Source organism: Oreochromis niloticus, linkage group LG23, assembly GCF_001858045.2.
Source record: "Oreochromis niloticus isolate F11D_XX linkage group LG23, O_niloticus_UMD_NMBU, whole genome shotgun sequence".
NCBI classification, from domain to species: Eukaryota; Metazoa; Chordata; class Actinopteri; order Cichliformes; family Cichlidae; genus Oreochromis; species Oreochromis niloticus.
The window spans coordinates 1819186-1834670 of NC_031986.2; the positions used below are offsets into that span (position 1 = coordinate 1819186).

Below are 15485 nucleotides of genomic sequence, written 5' to 3' on the forward strand. Positions count from 1 at the left end.
AAGATAAAGCCGTTGGGGAAGTGCAAAGTTAAACTACGTAACCCGAGAAATCAGAAACTGTATCGGTTGGAGTTTCAAGTGGTTCACAAAGACTGTAAAGTACCACTGCTGGGCAAGAGAGCCAGTGAAGCGATGAAACTCATAAAAGTACACTATGAAAACATCTTGAAACTGGACAGCATTGTTACTTCAGAGCACCCAACAGCCAAGGAGTGCAACGTGATCAGATAAAAGCGGAGTATGCCGAAGTCTCAAAGGAGATGGCTGTTTGGAGGGAGAGTTAAGGCTCGAGTTAGATGAAACTGTGAAACTAGTGTAGTTACCAAAACAACGTGTGCCTACTACAATGATGGTAAATGGTAAATGGACTCATTCTTATACAGGGAGTGCAGAATTATTAGGCAAATGAGTATTTTGTCCACATCATCCTCTTCATGCATGTTGTCTTACTCCAAGCTGTATAGGCTCGAAAGCCTACTACCAATTAAGCATATTAGGTGATGTGCATCTCTGTAATGAGAAGGGGTGTGGTCTAATGACATCAACACCCTATATCAGGTGTGCATAATTATTAGGCAACTTCCTTTCCTTTGGCAAAATGGGTCAAAAGAAGGACTTGACAGGCTCAGAAAAGTCAAAAATAGTGAGATATCTTGCAGAGGGATGCAGCAGTCTTAAAATTGCAAAGCTTCTGAAGCGTGATCATCGAACAATCAAGCGTTTCATTCAAAATAGTCAACAGGGTCGCAAGAAGCGTGTGGAAAAACCAAGGCGCAAAATAACTGCCCATGAACCAAGAAAAGTCAAGCGTGCAGCTGCCAAGATGCCACTTGCCACCAGTTTGGCCATATTTCAGAGCTGCAACATCACTGGAGTGCCCAAAAGCACAAGGTGTGCAATACTCAGAGACATGGCCAAGGTAAAAAAGGCTGAAAGACGACCACCACTTAACAAGACACACAAGCTGAAACGTCAAGACTGGGCCAAGAAATATCTCAAGACTGATTTTTCTAAGGTTTTATGGACTGATGAAATGAGAGTGAGTCTTGATGGGCCAGATGGATGGGCCCGTGGCTGGATTGGTAAAGGGCAGAGAGCTCCAGTCCCACTCAGACGCCAGCAAGGTGGAGGTGGAGTACTGGTTTGGGCTGGTATCATCAAAGATGAGCTTGTGGGGCCTTTTCGGGTTGAGGATGGAGTCAAGCTCGACTCCCAGTCCTACTGCCAGTTTCTGGAAGACACCTTCTTCAAGCAGTGGTACAGGAAGAAGTCTGCATCCTTCAAGAAAAACATGATTTTCATGCAGGACAATGCTCCATCACACGCGTCCAAGTACTCCACAGCGTGGCTGGCAAGAAAGGGTATAAAAGAAGAAAAACTAATGACATGGTCTCCTTGTTCACCTGATCTGAACCCCATTGAGAACCTGTGGTCCATCATCAAATGTGAGATTTACAAGGAGGGAAAACAGTACACCTCTCTGAACAGTGTCTGGGAGGCTGTGGTTGCTGCTGCACGCAATGTTGATGGTGAACAGATCAAAACACTGACAGAATCCATGGATGGCAGGCTTTTGAGTGTCCTTGCAAAGAAAGGTGGCTATATTGGTCGCTGATTTGTTTTTGTTTTGTTTTTGAATGTCAGAAATGTATATTTGTGAATGTGGAGATGTTATATTGGTTTCACTGGTAAAAATAAATAATTGAAATGGGTATATATTTGTTTTTTGTTAAGTTGCCTAATAATTATGCACAGTAATAGTCACCTGCACACACAGATATCCCCCTAAAATAGCTAAAACTAAAAACAAACTAAAAACTACTTCCAAAAACATTCAGCTTTGATATTAATGAGTTTTTTGGGTTCATTGAGAACATGGTTGTTGTTCAATAATAAAATTATTCCTCAAAAATACAACTTGCCTAATAATTCTGCACTCCCTGTATAGCGCTTTTCTACTCTCCCGGAGTACTCAAAGCGCTCTATACAACACGCCACATTCACCCAGTCACACCCATTCTCACAAGCACTACCTCTATACTGAGTGCTTTCTAACTACACTCACACACATTCATACTCCAGTGGATGCATCGGAGTATGATGAACCCGATAAAGAGGGAGCTTCAGGATCTTCAGCGCAGGGGGATCATCACACCAGTAGAATGCAGCAAGTCAAGCTACCTGACAACATTGGCTATATAATATAACAGTTACTTTTTAAAAACATGATGCACAACCTGAATATGTTATAAAGCAATAGACCTTTCAGCCCAGTTCTATTTTTACTGCATAATCTATCATATAAAATTGAATCAAATGAAAACGTCTCTTTTTAAAAATTGTTTTATTACTTTTAATCTTTTAACTTTATTGCATCAAGTAAAAATTAAATTATATGCAACAGTCTTTGACGTAAAGAAATTTGTTTAACATTTAAATCTATTTTCTAACCAGAACATAAAATAAAACAATTTTTTGTGTTTACACTCACTCTTTCAAATAAAAGGAAGTAAAACACAGCAAAAAATAAATAAAACAAAATCACGTTTTAGTAACGTAGTAACGCAGCATGCTTACGGGAAAGTAACAGTAATTTGGAAAAAAAGTAATCAGATTACACTAACGCGTTACTTTTAAAGAGTTACTGTCCATCTCTAATCATGTTGCATCTCATCTGACAAAAGGACACACTTCCAGTATGCATAATCTTTCTCCAGGATGTCCTTAGCATACTTTAGTCTGGCTTGAAGGTATCTCAGCACAAATGGAGCTTTGCTGGGTCTGCAATCTTCCAGTCAGTTTATGTGCAGGGTTCTAATGATGGAGGAATGGAGCAGTGGGTTTGGGGTGTGGTGTCAAGGGAGGCTGGCCTACACAGCTGATCTACATCATCTCATCTTGACTCCCCTGGGCCGGGACCTGAAGAGATGGAGAGTGGTGTGGACTGAGCAAGTGGTAGAGAACACAAGCTCATGAAAGGAGCTGAAAAACTGCACAACTGCTGGTTTACCCCCCCAAAAAGTACTGTTGACCACGACATGCTGTGTGAGTTGGGTCCTATCTTCACATCTTCTTTGAGACTACAGTTCATGACTCCATCTCTCTAGTTCTATTTCCAAAGTTTTTGCACTCTTCCACATCCTATCACTGCCAGGCTTTTTCTGTATGGCTCTGAAATTTTCAGCACTATTCCTCACTTCATTTCTTTATCTCTATCTTTATCCAGCTCCTGCCTTGTAAGAACAGAACTCCTTTTTTCAAGGCTAAATGAAGATCTTCTAAAGTAGTGGGGGGAGGCAGTCTTGGTGGCGGTAGTGCTTTATGCCTTGATTATGCCTTGGTACATCCCTCTTGCATTCCTGGTGCCTGCAGCTGTCTGTATGTTGCAGACACATACAGAGGTGCAGAGCTTTAGGCAGTACAAATTAGCACAGTCGCTATCAGTCTGCTGACCGTTTCGCCTAGCAGTTCTGAGTGAACCTCTACCAGCTACAGCTAGGTTCCATTTCCAGCCTTTAGGAAGTAGATTTCTTCTATATGTTTTCTAACATTATAGCTGCAAATGCTGTTGATTAATGCAACGATTTACATAAGTAAAAAGAAAAAAACAACAATGTGTTTGTTCCTATAACAACACTCACTGAGAGCTCCACTTTCCTCACGTTCCACATTTTCATCTTGGTGCTCTCCAGCAGCTTATTGCTTATCATCAGAAGCATTGGTATCGTCTGTTCGCCTGTGATTCTGAAGAAGCCATATGGCCTTGATGATGTTGGTCATGTTATCTGTTGCAACGAGCAGCACCCCCTCTTCCTCTTCAGCGCACTCTTCTAATGGCTGATCAGTGCAGCGGACGATGGCCTCCCCAGTATGTGGGTTCTGCATTCGGTGCAGGTGAACCTGGTCTCCAGGTGGGTGGTAAAAACACGCCGACACAATCATGAAAAATCCTGCTCCAGCCATCTACACAAAGGGTTAGCTAGTTCTTTCAATTTCTGCTTTGTTATATCCATCTTGGCCCCAATGAGACTCTTGCAGCGCCGGGTGCTCTGAATCGTGGTTCAAGTCAAGTGCTAAACTTTTTGAAGGCAAATGACTAACATAGTTGTGTAGATATCCCAGTCTCAATAAGCATATTCACCAATGCTTCCTCTCGCTTATGATGTTCCTGCGAATTGACCAAACAGTAGCCATCAGGTCGCCGTTAGAGGCACTACATTAATGTTTTTTGTAGGGTTGTCTCAGGATCCATCACATTGCCTTGCCAGGGGTTAGATTCTGTTCCTGGGGATGAGGGTTGGGCGTGCTCCCTTACCTTCTCAAGGTAAGCTAGGTTAGCCTTCTTGTATGAGCTTTTCAAGTGTCCTTAAGGTTTGTGGGATTTTTCCCCTTTAGAAATGTCCCACATATTTTATCTCATTCAAGACACTTGCTTTTATCTAAAAGACAGTCATATTCAAAGTAATCCCAAATTGGACTCTGGTGCTTTCTCCCGACTTTTGTTGAAATGATGTTCCGCGTGGACAGAGCGGGAACACGGACAACTTGACTGCTGGCATAATGCGGCGCAGCAAGAAAAAAAACTGGAAACTGGACTTCACATTCACCCTAGACTAACGTGTGACACACACACATGAATAAGAACTAAACACATTTTCTCTATAAATTCAGTTCATTTTAGTTTTGTGAATGCTCATTATAGTTTTAGTTACTTTTCCTTTTTTTGCAAAATCTCATTTATTTTTTTATTTCAGTTAAAGAAAATATTTTTTTTTACTTCTAGTTTTTAACCTTGGTGATCACAACCGCAGAAGCAGCAATTTGAAACAACAACATTGCAGATGTGGAAGCAGAGCAACTGATAACAACAGTTTTTGTCATGGTTCTGGGTCCTTATATATACATACATATATACAGTGGCTTGCAAAAGTATTCGGCCCTCTTGAGCTTTCCCACATTTTGTCACATTACAGCCACAAACATGAATCAATTTTATTGGAATTCCAGGTGAAAGACCAATACAAAGTGGTGTAGACGTGAGAAGTGGAACGAAAATCATACATGATTCCAAACATTTTTTACAAATAAATAACTGCAAAGTGGGGTGTCCATAATTATTCAGCCCCCTTTGGTCTGAGTGCAGTCAGTTGCCCATAGACATTGCCTGATGAGTGCTAATGACTAAATAGAGTGCACCTGTGTGTAATCTAATGTCAGTACAAAAACAGCTGCTCTGTGACGGCCTCAGAAGTTGTCTAAGAGAATATTAGGAGCAACAACACCATGAAGTCCGAAGAACACACCAGACAGGTCAGGGATAAAGTTATTGAGAAATTTAAAGCAGGTTTAGGCTACAAAAAGATTTCCCAAGCCTTGAACATCCCACGGAGCACTGTTCAAGCCATCATTCAGAAATGGAAGGAGTATGGCAAAAACCTTAGTGATGGGTAGATGAGGCCTCGTGAAGCGTTTCAGCACATTCCCCAAACTGTGTCGATACTGTGTCGACACAGTGTTGCTGTTTTGCTCCATACTGACACCTGCTGGACCTTAAATATCATTGCAGGCAACTTACTTCAGACACGCAACAGACACTAATTCAATTACCTAGTCATACTTGTATACACTGTAAGGTATTGTACTGTCCATGGAATCATTTTATATCTTTGACATTTCAAATATTGTAGAAATCTTTAAAATATATTGTGAATGTCATTAAGTGAAAATTAGAATGATTGTAAATGTAATATTACCCATTTAAATGCAATTGACTCAGAGTTTATTATAAATTTTTATTCAGAAAAATAAGTTTATTCAAGGTTTTTGCATTCAGCCTATTGCGTTTTTTTGACACTATTTCCCCAGCTTTGGAAAATACACGCTCACAGGGCACAGATGAAGCTGGGGTACACAAAAACTGTAATACCAGGTGGAAAAGGTTAGGATAAGATGTTCTTCTATTCCCCCAGTACGTTAAAGGATCCTCTGATCGTGGAATGTTTCTCTCCGCCAAGTAGCGCTGGACCTCAATGATGGAGTCCGCTGTTGCATTGTTTGTTTGTCTGCCAACTTCTTCATCGAGCCGATGCCACAGGTTTTCTGAAATAATAAAAAAAATGCATGGCCATTTTAGTTTATGTCATCTACTCCATATTAGTACACATTAGCATCAAAATAAATGTACGAATAAGCTGATAATATTGAACCTGCCCTGAACAGGTGACTGCTCTGATGAAGGGCCAGGCTGTGGCTCAGATGTTGTGCGGGCAATTACTGCAGCACACTCCACTTTCAGGCGATTGACTGCCTCACTACACTTGGAGGAACTACGAAATCCGAGTGTTTTAAATCTGGGGTCTAAAAGTGTTGAGAGGGTCAACACACTTAATGACTCCAGATTAGAAGCAGTGTCTGTGACACGACGCCTAAGTTGGTCATGGAGATGGGTGGCTGCTTGTGTGTGTAGATGTAAAGAGTTCCGCTCAAGTGCACAATATAGCATTTTCATCATCGGGATTACTTTTGATCCTGAAACTCTCCTCTCCTCAGACAACTCCACTGTGGCCTGATGGAAAGGGGCCAGCACAAGAAGTGCTTCCCTTACGATGTCACACTCATCAACCGTAAGTGGAGTTAAATCTGTTGGAAGAGAAGCAAGAGATACCCAGACTGCTTCTTTCTCATCATGTAGCCGTGACAGCATCTGATATGTGCTGTTCCAACGTGTTGGTACCTCGTTGATAAGTTTCAAGACGGGCCGTCCCATCTGCTGCTGCACTTGAGCAAGCTTTTCTTTGGCTGTAGTGCTGGATCTGAAGAATGACACGATTTGTCTAGATTTTTCTCTTATGGATGAAAGTTCAGGGATTTGATCACATGATTTCTTGACTAATAAATTGAGTTTGTGTGCAATGCAAACTGAATGTCGAATTTGGAGAGTTCTTGTTGCTGCAATCATGTTTGGTGCTGCATCGGTCACAAGACACCTTACCTTATTTGTGATGGCCCAGTCATCCATCATGCCCTTTTTGAATTGGGCCAAATTGTCTGCAGTATGACTTTGTGGAAAGTGTTTCACACCCAACACAGATGTACACAACTGCATATTCTCATTAATGTAGTGACAAGTAAGAGCCAAGTAAGCCTCCATGTTCAAAGAGGTCCACAGGTCAGCTGTTATACTCACTGCCACAGCTTGCTGTACTTCCATTTTCACTCGTTCGAGTTCCTCCGCATGTTTTTTGGCTAGCAATTCCTTTATGGTCTGAAGATGAAACAAAACTAAATCAGTATGCAGTACTTAACATCAGCTACCTGATGAAACATTGTCTATACAAACCTTTCTGGTTGGCAAAACATATGATGGCTCAAGGACCTGAACCAGCTCCCTGAACCCCTCACTCTCCACAATGCTAAGGGGTTGGCAGTCCTTTATAATAAAATTCAGGACTGCCTGGTCCAGAGCAATCTTCCTAGATGCTTGATTTCAAAGTAATAAAACACATATTAATTTTAAAAAAAATTATAAAGCTGCTCAATGTCTATATAGGCCTACCTGTGTTCATTGTTGGTGTGTTTGTCTCCTGATTTTCATGTTTTGCTCTGTAATGCCTAAACATTGAGGAGGTGCTTTTGTTTGTGTTCGAAAGCTCCACAGAACAGATGCGACATTTAACCTGCATAAAATGAAATAAATATTTTACACTGCAGGTCACATTGCTGTTTTTCCTATTCTGATAGATTACACTGAAACAAAGGCAGACAAACAGTTACCTTATTTGCAGTTAAAAGATCGAAATGATCCCACACAGCAGAAACTTTTCTTTTTCTTTCGGGTTCCATTATGTTGTAGAGGTATATGTATTTTTTTTTCCTTTGGTGAGAGTAATTTTGGCTTTTTTGGTGGCGACTCGTTCCTTAGATGCGGATGCGGATGCGGTACCTTTTAAACACAGTTTGGCGCGTTGCCAATGAGCGATACAGCAGCTGTATCGATCACGTGACTTTTTCTTAAAGCGACACACGCACCGATACAGGCATCGCTAGGTGAGCTTGATACATGCGTCGGTGCGTCAGTGTTGCTGGACCCATCACTAGTAAACCTACCAAGACAAGGCCGTCCACCTAAACTCACAGGCCGAACAAGGAGAGCGCTGATCAGAAATGCAGCCAAGAGGCCCATGGTGACTCTGGACGAGCTGCAGAGATCTACAGCTCAGGTGGGGGAATCTGTCCATAGGACAACTATTAGTCGTGCACTGCACAAAGTTGGCCTTTATGGAAGAGTGGCAAGAAGAAAGCCATTGTTAACAGAAAACCATAAGAAGTCCTGTTTGCAGTTTTCCACAAGCCATGTGGGGGACACAGCAAACATGTGGAAGAAGGTGCTCTGGTCAGATGAGACCAAAATGGAACTTTTTGGCCTAAATGCAAAACGCTATGTGTGGCGGAAAACTAACACTGCACATCACTCTGAACACACCATCCCCACTGTCAAATATGGCGGTGGCAGCATCATGCTCTGGGGGTGCTTCTCTTCAGCAGGGACAGGGAAGCTGGTCAGAGTTGATGGGAAGATGGATGGAGCCAAATACAGGGCAATCTTGGAAGAAAACCTCTTGGAGTCTGCAAAAGACTTGAGACTGGGGCGGAGGTTCACCTCCCAGCAGGACAACCACCCTAAACATAAAGCCAGGGCAACAATGGAATGGTTTAAAACAAAACATATCCATGTGTTAGAATGGCCCAGTCAAAGTCCAGATCTAAATCCAATCGAGAATCTGTGGCAAGATCTGAAAACTGCTGTTCACAAACACTGTCCATCTAATCTGACTGAGCTGGAGCTGTTTTGCAAAGAATGGGCAAAGATTTCAGTCTGTAGATGTGCAAAGCTGGTAGAGACATACCCTAAAAGACTGGCAGCTGGAATTGTAGCAAAAGGTGGTTCTACAAAGTATTGACTCAGGGGGCTGAATAATTACGCACACCCCACTTTGCAGTTATTTATTTGTATAAAATGTTTGGAATCATGTATGATTTTCGTTCCACTTCTCACGTGTACACCACTTTGTATTGGTCTTTCACCTGGAATTCCAATAAAACTGATTCATGTTTGTGGCTGTAATGTGACAAAATGTGGAAAAGTTCAAGGGGGCCGAATACTTTTGCAAGCCACTGTATATATATATATACATATATTAGGGATGGACCGATCCGATATACAGTATCGGTATCGGTCCAATATTGACCTAAATTACTGGATCAGACATCAGAGAGAAATAAAAAATGTAATCCGATCCATTAACTATCACAAAAACATCTCACAAAACTCAGCTCATAACCTTAGCACGTCGGAGGAGTGTGAGTCATGTGATAGAGCGGCTGTGGCGTGCGAGACCTGTCGGCGGCACTTTATCTCTGAGAAAGTTATCCCAGAGAGAAGTAAAGCAAATGTGTAAGTTCATCTGTGAATGTTTGTAAAGCATTCCCACGTTCAGCTTAACAACCAATATATGGAGCGACTGCCTCTCATTCTCTCTCTCCCTCCCTCTCCTGTTGCTACTTCAATCATGAAACTGATCAATGATCAGCTGCAACAACAGCAGCACATTTAACCTTGATAAGCTGTTGTTAGAATTTATTTATTACTTTCTACACCAGGATCCTTTTCTACGTAGCTGACAGCTGCTAACTGTGCAGGGGCGGGTCTAGCAAAGTTTTGCCAGGGGGGCAGGTAGGCCATTAACAGGGAAAAGGGGGCACAAAGACATACTTTTCTTTCTTTCTTTCTTTCTTTTCTAGCTTTTAATCAATAATTATATGAATCTTACGACCAAAGTTTTCATCTGATGTAAAATGACTAGAAATCCATTATTGTACATGTTACGGTGTGTTCACACCGAACGCGATAGAGGCGTCCAGAGCGTCAGGTTTACATATAAAGTCAATGGAAAAGCGCGATGACACACGATTGCGGGTCCCGCGAAAATTTGGAAGCAGATTTGCGTCGCGAAAACGCCAAAACGCGTGAAACGCGCGTCAGTGTGCCGCGTCTGGCGCGTTTGACTCGCGAAAAAAACCACGCGCGTGAGTTTTTGTGTTGCACTTTGTGCATACGCGCGTTTCGCGTTCACCGCTCGAGTTGGAAAAATTTGAACTCCAGCGTCAAGTCGCGCCGCGTCAACCAATCAGGAGCCTGGTGACATGGCTGTAACCAGGTCAAAGGGGCAGATCAAACCAAAGCCCTTCATTCTTCATTCAGTATGGAGGAAAAACTCATCTAAGCAGTGGCTAATCGTCCAGAACTATACGATGCTAGCTGCTACTTCTACCGGGACAGGAATAAAAAGGACCGAGCTTGGAGGCACAGAAGTGAGGAGATCGGGCAACCTGGTAAGTTCATTTGTTCTTCTTTTTAATTTTCAGACTGACCCGATGAAGCCGCGCTAAAGCTAGCAAGCCCGCCTACTGTCCCGCTATTTTCCCACTGATGTACAAATACCGTTCTGGTTTTATGCATGTTGTCATATAGGAATATATTGTTTATTAATAAACAGCACACAGTGGTCCCGCTCATCCGTCACTGCCTCGCTTTTTCGCTGATTTTTCATTGCACCGTACAGCATTGCATTCTGCAGCCTGATTGACAAATCTCCTCCGTGCTGTGTCTCCTGCGCTTGCCAAATTGATCATGTTTGGTTTTGATAACCATCACGTCCAATAGAAAAAACAGCACAAAAACACCCATAACTATGACCCTCATTCGGAAATAGACACCTGCACCGGGAGGAAAAGGAAAAGGCGCACGAAAGTGGCAGGCAGATGAAGACAAAACGCGGCATAAAAATACTTTTACGTTTTGCAATCTACAAAGGTTTGCACTTTGAGAATCAACTTGTGAGAACTGTGACTAATGTTCATGTGTGTGGGGAAAAAAGTGTAGAAAGTGCATGGCGAGGGGCTAGTTATTCTGAGAACCCCTGCTGCAATAAAACAGGGACCACTGTATATACTTTCTCTATGATTATTGTATTCAACCTGTTAACATTTAATATTGTCTTGATAGAACCAACTGATTCTGCTGCAGAGCATCCCCTGTTGCTTCTCCTGGCTCCCCAGTCCCTGAGCTCCTGCTGCTGCACCCACAGGTATGCAACTGTAGCATCAGATGTACAGCACGCACTGATAGCTTTTTACTCGGTGTGGGATTGCCTTGTGATCACCTTTACTAAATATCTACAACTAATCTGATTATATCCTGTTTTGTTTTTTCAATGTTGAAATTAAAATCTAGTAGCAGCCTTCTCATTTCTTTGTGTTTTGTGCTGTGTTTTACAGGCCCAGAGAGGAGGACAGCTCCGAGGCAGATGAGGGACGGGTCCCAGGACGGTCCATCGGCGGTGGAGCTGGCCATCCTGGAGTCCCTGAAGAGGCCACGCCAGTCTCCAATGGAGCATTTCCTCCTCAGCCTTGTTCCTGCTCTGGAGAGCAGCTGGGTCTTTTTTTTTCTTTTTTTTTATTCCTGTCTCTCTGTAAATAGTTATATTTTATATATTTATATTTAATGTTTTTCTCTGTGAGAATTTTAATATTATTTCAAATAAATTTTTATAATGACTAATGTCTCAGTTCTACTACACAGCAAATGTTGGCACACGACTTGACACATGTAGAATTTATTTCATATTATACTAATGACAGAATATACTAATACAGTGGGATGCAAAGGTTTGGGCAACCTTGTTAATAGCCATTATTTTCCTGTATAAATCGTTGGTTGTTACAATAAAAAATGTCAGTTAAATATATCATACAGGAGACACACACAGTGATATTTGAGAAGTGAAAAGAAGTTTACTGGATTTACAAAAAGTGTGCAATAATTGTTTAAACAAAATCAAGCAGGTGCATAAATTTGGGCACCACAAAAAAAGAAATGAAATAAATATTTAGTGTATATCAATGTGTGTGTCTCCTATGTGATATATGGGGGGCCTTTGTCTGGACGTGCTTCCCATCCAGAGCTCCACAGCAGAGAGGGAAGTTCCAGCGCTCCTGGAATCCCTCTGTGATGGACCGCCAGTCTCCAGGTGAAGGCACAGCCATGAAGTCGCCCACTAGACAGTCCCAGATGGCCGTCGCTACCTGGGGGGTGATCTGGCACACCGTGGACACACCGACTCTGAAACTGAACGCGATGGTCCTGAAGGAGTCCCCGGTGGCAAGGAACCTGGACAAAATTGTTCAAAATTAGTATTATGTGTACTGCAGTTACAAAATACATTATTCAAATTCCAAAATACTTTTGTGATGTCAGATTTAAATTACAAAACAAATCTTACATAAAACATTTTCTAATTATAAGGATAATTACATAACATATATTAGATATAATATAAAACAGTCAGTTGTGTTTTGTTTTAACTTTACCATATCATAATTTGATTGGTAGCAACTTTTACCCCTACAGTGAGCCAATCACTCATAATTCCTAAACATGTAAATCAGGTAGGAATGAAGTAAGACATTAATAGAAATAAAGAGTTGTATGTTGACATGTAGCCCTTTCCTTGCTTAAATCATTAATATTTTTGAAAAATTAATCTGTGATAAGACATAGCTTATCAAGATAGAACCATATAACTAAAGATGAACCAAACTGTTCACAATTTTATCTACCTCTCAGTTTAAAGAAAGGCTGGTGACCCCTGTTATAGTCTGACAGCTGCCAGGATTACATACAAATATTCATCTATACCAGAATTAAACCAGGTGTAAATAAGGAGTGAGTATCACTACAAAGATTAACCCACAGTGGTCCTTGTACCAGTTTGATATCAGCAAACACAGAGAGCATACACTGATAGACACCACAGCCATGCTATCAATGCTAACACTGATAACAGCATAAATTGAATTAAATCGGGACTTGATGAGACCTTTCAAGTATCACTAGAAATATTATAAACAGTCATCTCCGTACCACAGTTTGCTATCAGTAAACACCGACGGCATTCATTGATAGCATAGCACATCCATGTTAGCAGTGTATAAACGATAGTTTAGCATATATTAGCACGGGTATCAATAAAGGACTACCGTATTAAACACTTTTACTAACCGCAGGCAGATGGACAGATGGGCAGATGCGCTCTGCAGGTGGGATTGAGCACCTGTAGTTGGTGTCTAGGCGGGCGATGCTTGGACCAACGCGGGACAGCAGGTCCTCAAACTGGGCGAGGGAAAGACGGCGATATCGCTGAAATCGGCCGTCATCCAGGCGCAAGTGGTGAAACTCACCGAACTGCTCACCCGTCTGGAGGACTTGATGGACCCAGGTACGGCGAGGACGTCCTTAACACTGCTGCTCTGCTCTCCACAGTAAATAGAAACGCTAGCTCGACAGCTGCCGTCTAGCAAAGATACTGTCTGGCACAACTTCCTCCCACATCCCTCCCACATTTCCGGTTCACGCGCGTCAAAATATGCAATTTTGACGCGCGATGGATTTTTCTTGGACACGCGTCGAGGTGCGAATGTGCACGCGTCAAATTAGGGGCGTTTGGGGCGTTGTCGCTCGTGTCTATCGCGTTCGGTGTGAACACACCGTTACACCGCTGAAATGATGGGCCAACTCATCTCCCGTGCAACATATTTATTTTTTACAGAAAACTGTAAAAACAGAAAAATGTCTGATTAATCAGTTCTTTCGGCGCGCAGGCCGTACGCTGCCTCTTCACCACTGACACTACTTCTTCTAGTGTAGCTGACATTACTTTATACAAGTAACTTATACAGTTTCATATTCACGTGCACCACTTTTATAAACTGGTTAAATCACAAAAATACATTTTACTATACGCATGAATAACATAGTGAACTCTGATTACAGTTTTACATTGTTTTTTACTACTGTTTTAATCTGTTTATGAACCTGTCTTCTTAACTGTATTTATTAAACTAGATCTCTTTCAAATAAATGTTTTTCTTAACATATTTTTTACAGCATTCACTCTTCATGAACTAAACATAAAGCAATTCACATTTTCTCTTATTGTGCAAAACATATATATTGTGACTTTAACCCAAAAATACCTGCACCGAGCTCACAGAGTTTCGGTACAGTCTAACACTTGGATCGGCACAGGCTAACAACTGGACCAACTTGGAAATTAGCTCTTTAGCTTAACATTCGCCATACACAAGACATTTATCATTAATCCCCACCCACTGCTGTCTGTCACTTTTATAACCTCTGTTTCCTATTCTCAACCACCCAGCTTACCTGTAAAAACAGAAAAATGTCTGATTAATCAGTTCTTTCGGCGTGCAGGCCGTACACTGCCTCTTCACCACTGACACTACTTCTTCTAGTGTAGCGTCAGCTACCGATGCATACAGGACTGAGCGCCCTCTGCTGGTGGAACTTGTACAACAGTAAAACTGACATTCCAGTGGCCTTACTAAAAGAAAGTGTCTCTGAGCATAAAATAAAATGGGGGGGTACTATTTTCATGTCTCTATCTTTAACATAGTGCCACACTCTCCCCCACAAAATTAAATGTCTCCTGACATTTCTGTCTGAATCATCTATTGAACCATCGCTTTAACACACTCCTACAGCCCATGGTCTCCAGAAGCCATTACAGTCAATCACCTGAGCCGTAGTCACTGAACAGTTCCTCTGAACCAAAGTCAGCTGACCTAAAGTGTCATAGCTCAGCACAGTTGGTTGCTGTCTTTGTCTTTGAGGTCGCTGCCTCACAGAGTTAGTCTCACCACCAGTTGCAGCTAAAATGTCAGTCATAGCATCACCACTCAGTGGCCTATCATTGTCAGGGTCAGGGCCTTGGATCTGCCCAGACACAGTCTCTTCACTTTGTAGTGGCAAATCCTCTTCTTGACAGTGGAGACTCAGATGAGGCTGGAAGGACTCTGCCAAAGGGTTAAGCGGAGTCTGCCTCTGTCGTCTCCCTGGAACTGGCCTGAGGTACCACTGGAAGGTACCACTGTCGTCATCATCCGATGTGTCGCCATTCCCTGGCTGCTGCTGTCTACGCGGAGGTCTGAACTTCTTCCTTGTCACCGTTGGAGAGTCTTTTGGGGGCTGAACAGTCTGTGTTGATGGCTTCTCAAGTGGCAGGAAGTCACAGGGCAGTAGGAGATTTCTGTGCACCACTTTATCTCTGCCTTGGCCATTTTCAGGGCTGATCACATACACTGGACTGTCATCTGCTTTCCTCTCCCTCACTTTGTAGACTTGGTTCTCCCAAAAGGACTGGATCTTTGCGGGACCACCTCGAGGAGTGAGATTTCGGAGGAGCACTCTATCCCCAGGCTGAATATCTCTCCCTTTAACTTTCTTGTCGTAGTACGCTTTGCTTCGAGCAGCTTCCTTGGTAGCAGTTTGAGAAGCCACTGTGTACTCCTCCTGCATTCTCTTTTTCCAGCAGCTAACATAGTCATCATAGTCCACATGAGCTTCA

At 42.3% G+C, this 15485-nt stretch overlaps 1 protein-coding gene across 6 annotated transcripts; it reads right to left on the reverse strand.

The window, feature by feature from the left end:
- Nucleotides 1-5717: 5717 nt before the first annotated feature.
- LOC106098983 (zinc finger BED domain-containing protein 1) lies at nucleotides 5718-14721 on the reverse strand. Of its 6 annotated transcripts, none has more exons than XM_025903438.1 (4): nucleotides 7556-7609; nucleotides 7340-7479; nucleotides 7187-7264; nucleotides 5718-6099 (listed from the first exon to the last, which is right to left on the reverse strand). In XM_025903438.1, exons 1-4 carry the CDS (start codon nucleotides 7563-7565, stop codon nucleotides 5974-5976), a joined length of 354 nt encoding a protein of 117 aa, XP_025759223.1. In that variant the 5' UTR covers nucleotides 7566-7609; the 3' UTR covers nucleotides 5718-5973. The 6 variants fall into 6 exon arrangements, 5 of the variants coding, with proteins under 5 accessions (XP_025759223.1, XP_025759220.1, XP_025759221.1 ...); XM_025903435.1 differs by having other exon boundaries at nucleotides 5719-6099; nucleotides 6211-7264; XM_025903437.1 differs by lacking the exon at nucleotides 5718-6099 and adding an exon at nucleotides 6211-6812.
- Between the last annotated feature and the right edge of the window lie 764 nt (nucleotides 14722-15485).